Source organism: Rhinoderma darwinii, chromosome 6, assembly GCF_050947455.1.
Source record: "Rhinoderma darwinii isolate aRhiDar2 chromosome 6, aRhiDar2.hap1, whole genome shotgun sequence".
Classification (NCBI taxonomy): domain Eukaryota; kingdom Metazoa; phylum Chordata; class Amphibia; order Anura; family Rhinodermatidae; genus Rhinoderma; species Rhinoderma darwinii.
In genome coordinates this window covers 82,485,648-82,491,647 of record NC_134692.1, presented here as the reverse complement: position 1 = coordinate 82,491,647, position 6,000 = coordinate 82,485,648, and the positions used below count along the sequence as shown (strand labels likewise).

The 6,000-nt window shown below is 42.5% G+C and overlaps 1 protein-coding gene across 2 annotated transcripts in view; it reads right to left on the bottom strand.

Moving 5' to 3' along the window:
* Positions 1-1,854: 1,854 nt before the first annotated feature.
* Positions 1,855-6,000, bottom strand: part of ZC3H15 (zinc finger CCCH-type containing 15) — a 120,652-nt gene continuing 116,506 nt past the window's right edge. For both annotated transcript variants that reach the window (XM_075831281.1, XM_075831282.1), the window contains exon 10: positions 1,855-2,240. In XM_075831281.1, coding sequence (XP_075687396.1) covers positions 2,059-2,240 — 182 coding nt within the window. In that variant the 3' untranslated portion in view covers positions 1,855-2,058. The remainder of the gene's footprint in view (positions 2,241-6,000) is intronic.

Sequence of the window (6,000 nt, the reverse complement as noted above, 5' to 3'; positions counted from 1 at the left end):
CTTGAAAGGGAAGGTCCTTGGTTTTACCCAGTGCCATCAGCTCGGAAAACTAGAAGAACCAGCAGGCAAAGGAAGGCAATAAATAAGGAGAAACTTATTTGGTCTACTACAGGGGTCTCAAACTCGGCCAGGTAAATGGGCCGCATATAGAAAAAATTTGAAGTGGCCTTACTTTCAAATTTGATAAAAAACAAAAATTATTGTTAATCAATTAGGTTATTTGAACTACTATAACAATACTATATTACTATAACAATACTACATTACTATAAACAATACCGCTAGTTTTAAACTTACCGGAAATTTGCGAGTTTATTCCACGTGCTTATGTTAACAGTCCAGTTTTCCAGTTTAAGTGTCGCTAATTGTAGCCTGGCTGCTCAGTTAGCAGACTCAAGAATATCAAGATTGGGTAGCCTCTTTTTAGATCGTGCCACAATGCCCTCTGTAGATAATGCCACAGTGCCCTCTGTAGAGTGCCACACCCACCCTAGATAAGGCCAGTGTCCTCTGTAGGTAATTTCTCAATGCCCCCTGTAGATAGTGCTACATACACCCCTTTGTAGATAGTACTACATATATCTCCTTATAGATAGCTCCATTGGGGCTCCCTCTAGGAGTGGAATCCCCAGCAAAGTGTTGCCGGCACTTTGGCCAGGGATTCCTCTCCTGGAGGAGTCCCTGACGTCACTGTCCATATATGGACAGATACGTGAGAGGCCTCGTCGATCAGTGGAATCCTAGACCTGAGCGCTCTGGCTGGGGATTCCACTCCTAGAGGGAGCCCCTATGAAGCTACCTATAGAGGGGATGTAGCTCTCTCCACAGGGTGGGGTGTGGCACTATCTACAGGGGGGTGTGTGCGGCGCTCCTCCTTTGGCTTCCTCTCTCCCTCTCAGCGGGCCGCAGATGACAGCTTCAGGGGCCGCATGCAGCCCACGTGTTTAAGACCTCTGGTCTACTCCGTGGCATCCTGATAAGAGGACATCAGTTGCAAAGAACTCCCTCTTATAAACATTGAGCAGTGAGGTGCAATTTTGCAGTTATTTTTTTATGTTTATAATGGAATAATCGAGGACTCTCTTACTTACCCACACCTGCTCCGATGCGTTAAATCAAACGATATAGTTGAAACCAAATATATTTATTATTGTATACTCGGAAAGTGGTTTGTGCAACACGGACATGCTCAAAATCCAATCGTGACGGGTGTACAAACAGCTTCCTTACCGCATCAAAAAATGCCCAGCTCAGGTCACAGAGTGGGTTAGAGATTGATCTGCCAATTTTCTGTGTTTTTTATCATTTTAACAAATAAACAAGTCAGCCGGAATGCAGATGTAAAAAAAAAAAAAAATCGCCAGTGCATAGGCTAGAACCCTTTCAGAGGAAGAGCAAAAAAAAAAAATCATCATTTCCCTCCACCGTGGTCCTGCTCTGATTTAATTATATTTGAGTAGCAAATCACTATGGCATCACAGTATAATGAATAAATGCTAATCCCCAGCATTGTTACAGAAACAGTGCAGGTATATTTTTATTATAAATGCTTTCTTACCTTTACTTGGGATTCCAGAGTGTACTTGTAAGGGGGAAAGGAAAAAACCATCAGAATATGTAACATGTAATCACTCTTTTCTGTTGTCATTGACTGAGCCCCTTTAAGCTACATATATCATTCGCTGTGAGGAGCAGACAGCTGAACAGACTACATTACATGGGAAATGTAGTGATGGGCTTCAAATTTCAGGTAAATAGATGGATTAGGAGATTTTGCCTTAGTCTTTTATTAAATCAAGACAAAATGCAACATAATACATATAATGTATTAAATAAAAACAGATTGTGTCCCACTACATTCAAATAAGAACTTTATTTTTTCATTCCTATAGAGTCTGACCAATTTACAGTTGTCAAAATTACAACACGCGAAACTGTTTCTGATGTGCTCTGTAGAAGCAGAAAGGCAACGTCATGTTTCCTTATTAAAAAAATCATGTTGAAAAGGCATGGCAGTCTGAAAATCCTACTAATGACGTGTGGACAAGGCAGCAACGTTCATTCATCCAGGGTATTCAGCTGTTCCTCAAGTTCATCTAGATCTTCTCCAGTAAAAAGATTTTCATCAACAGGGACAGCATCCTCAAGATTTTCTTGGTCGTCTTCTCCACTTTGTTCTTCATAATCACTCTGTTCCCCATTTCTCATGTCACCTCCCGACGCTTCATCTAGCTTTGTATCTGTAGACAAAATAGGAGTAGGTAAGAAGTATTCACAACATGCTATCAGGAAAGTCTGCATATTTATATTCAATTGTTCCATCTATTGACCCCTTCAGGACCAGACCCATTTTTTCAAATCTGAAATGTGTAATTTTATGTGGTAATAACTTGGGAAGGCTTTTACCTATCCAAGCGATTCGGAGAATGTTTTCTCGTGACATATTGTACTTTATGTTAGTGGAAAAATTTGGTCGATAAATCCATTGCTTATTTGTAAAAAACACAAATTAAAAGAGAAAATTTGCAAAAATTATGATTTTTGTCAATTTAAATGCATATGTCTACTTTGTCGGCATAATTTTTTAACGTACTTTTATTTTTCTAGGACGTTACAAGGCTTCGAACTTCGCAGCAATTTGACATTTTCAATAAAATTTTAAAAAATATATATATTCAGGGACGAGTTCAGTTCTGAAGTGGCTTTGAAAACGGTTAGAAACCCCCATAAATTACCCCATTTTGAAAACTGCACCCCTCAAAGTATTCAAAACAGCATTCAGAAAGTATTTTAACCCTCTAGGCGTTTCACAGGAATTGAAGCAAACTAGGTGAAATTTACAAATTTCATTTTTTTTTGCCAAAATGAATTTGTAATAATTTTTTCTGCAACAGAAGGTTTTACCCAAAAAATGCATCTCAATATTTATTGCCCAGATACTGCAGATTTTAGAAATATCCAACATGTAGCCCTAATGTGCTAATAGACTGAAGCACCGGCCTCAGAAGCAAAGGAGCACCTAGTGGATTTTGGCACTATTTTAGGTACCATGTCAGGTTTGGAAAGGTGTTGTGGTGCCAAAACCGTGGAAACCCCCCAAAATCGATTTATTTGAATTAGTCTGTAAAAATTATACTTTTTTTTATGGAAAAATTTAATTTTTGCAAGGAATAAAGGAGAAAAGGCACCCCAACATTTGTAAAGCAATTTCTCTCGATTACGGAAATACCACATATGTGGTAATAAACTGCTGTTTGGACCCATGGCAGAGCTCAGAAGAGGAGTGCCATTTCGATTTTGGAGCACAGATTTTACTGGAATGCTTTTCGGTGCCATGTAGCGTTTGCAGCACACAGGAGGGACTGAAAAACAGTGGAAACCCCCCAAAAGTGACCCCATTTTGGAAACTACAACCCTCAAGTAATTTTTCTAGTGGTATAGTTAGCATTTTGACCCCACTTTTTTTTGCTGAATTTATTGGGATTGGTCTGTGTAGATGAAAATCTACTTTTTTTCTGGAAAAACTAATTTTTACAAGGAATAAAAGGAGAAAAAGCACCCCAACATTTGTAAAGCAATTTCTCCTGATTACAGCAATACTCCATATGTGGTAATAAACGGCTGTTTGGACCCATGGAAAGACCACCATTTGGATTTTGCAGTGCAGATTTTTCGGAATTGGTTTCTGGGGGCCATGTCACATTTGCAGAGCCCCTGAAGTACCAGTATAGTCGAAATTCCCCAGGTGTGATCCCATTTTGGAGACTATAGCCCTCAAAGAATTAAATTAGAGGTGTAGTGAGCATTTTGATCCCTCAGGTGTTTTATAGATTTTATTAGATTTGGGCCGCGAAAATAAAAAACTTTTTCCCCAATAATATGTAGCTTTAGCTCATAATTTTTCATTTCCACAAGTAATACAGGAGAAAAGACACCCCAAAATTTGTTACACAATTTCTCCTATGTAAGGAAATACCCCATATGTGGTTGTAAACTGCTATTTGGACACACGGCAAAGGTCTAAAAGGGAAATGGCGCTATTTAGTTTTTGGAGTGGAAATTTTCCAAAATTGTTTTTTGACACCATTTTGCATTGCTCTGAGGTACTGGTACAGTGAAAACCCCAGAGAAGTGACCCAATTTGGCCAACTACACCCCTTTAACTTCTTAACGACTGCCAATACGCCTTTTCACGGCGGCCGTTAAGGGTACTTATGCCAGAGCGCCGCCTTTTCACAGCGCTCTGACATAAGCCCGGAACGGGTGTCGGACGGTCTAAAGACAGCCGGAAACCTGCACTAACGGGTGGGATCGATTTCAAAACCGATCTCGCCTGTATAACCACTTAGATGCGGTGCTCAACAGCGAGTGCCGAATTCAAGTGGTTTTGGAGGGGGGGGGAGCTCCCTCTCTCACCCCATTGGCACCCTGCAGTTGGAATCGCAGGGTGCCAATTGCTTCTAGACTGCCCGACACCCGCTTTAGCCGGCACATGACACCCGTGCAGAGCTTATGTCGGCGCTCTGGCATAGGTACCCTTAAAAGGACGAGTGTCACGAAAAATTTTTTTTATATCAATTTGCATTTAGTGTTTTATTATAAAATCTTTTATTTATGTGTGTGTTTGTGTTTTACTTTTTTCTTTTTTCTAACTTTTACTTCACTATGGGGGCTGCCATTTTGTTTTTCATCTCTGTATGTGTCGATTAACGACACATACAGAGATGGAATACGGCAGCTATAGTGCATAGGAGTCAATGAACGGGAACCGTTCCATTGACTTTGCTCTATGGCTCTGTACTGCGCAGACGCAGGTCAGAGTCACACAGAGCAGAGCAGCTGTTTGCAAGGAGAGAGCAGGCGCCATCTTGAAGACCAGCTGCACTGCAGGTAAGATGTGTGTCTCTGCATGTCCCACTCTCTATCTCACAGACCCCCGCTCTCGTGACCCCCGACGGCGGGCCCCTGCCCCACCCCCCGACGCCCCCCCCTCCCCTCCCTTGTATGAAGGACACATGATGCAACTGTACTGTGAAATCCCTGAACGATAAATCTCTAGTTGTGCTGAGACTGTTTGGGGATGTGACTAATGAACCTCTCAGTCTCAGCACAACTAGAGAGATTTATCGTTCAGGGGTCTGGGAAAGCTGGGTGACCATTACCCCTCCTACTGGAGTGTGAGAGGTTCATTAGTCACATCCCTAAACACACTCCAGTAGGAGGGGTAATGGTGGTCACCCAGCTTTCCCAGACACAGATATAACCAGGAAAGGGCTGGATGGACGGGCTGAGGGTGCACAGGGTTTTTGGTGATCCCCCTCTGTCATGTGATCGGACCTAGGTTACCGATTCATCAGACAGGGTTCATGTGACTATAAATCTGTCCATAACAAGAGACTGTGCACTCAGGACAAGCCCTGCCCTCATGCCGTAGTTGTGTGGTTCTGTCTGCAGTGATGGCGGAGGGTGGCTCTGACACCCGCCTCCCCCGTCGGGTCATCTCAGGACAGAAGGGGTGTCCGGATTGGAGATACAGCGCCACACCTGTCCTCAGGTTGTGTCTGGTATTGCAGTTCACCTCCATTGAAGTGAATAGGACAGAGCTGTAATACCACACACGACCTGAGGACAGGTGCGGCGCCATGTTTTCCTGGACGACCCCTTTAAGACTTTTCCCGTGTGTGTGGCAGAGCGGAGTGTGCACGGGCGCCGCTGATACTTCATAGCCGCTTATCAGCTGTTTTGAAGAATCAGCGGCGAGCACCCCCCCCCCACACGCACATAAATCCCCCAAACACACAAAATCAAGTGTAATCAAGCGTTTGTGTTTTTTTGCACGCAAAATGTGCAAAAAAAAAAAAAAAAAACGGGTCAAATACACGGCGTGTGAACCGGTCAACTGAAAAGTCATTCACTTCACTTTCATCATTCTAAGGCTGGGTTCACACGACCTATTTTCAGGCGTAAACGAGGCATTTTACGCATCGATTTACGCATGAA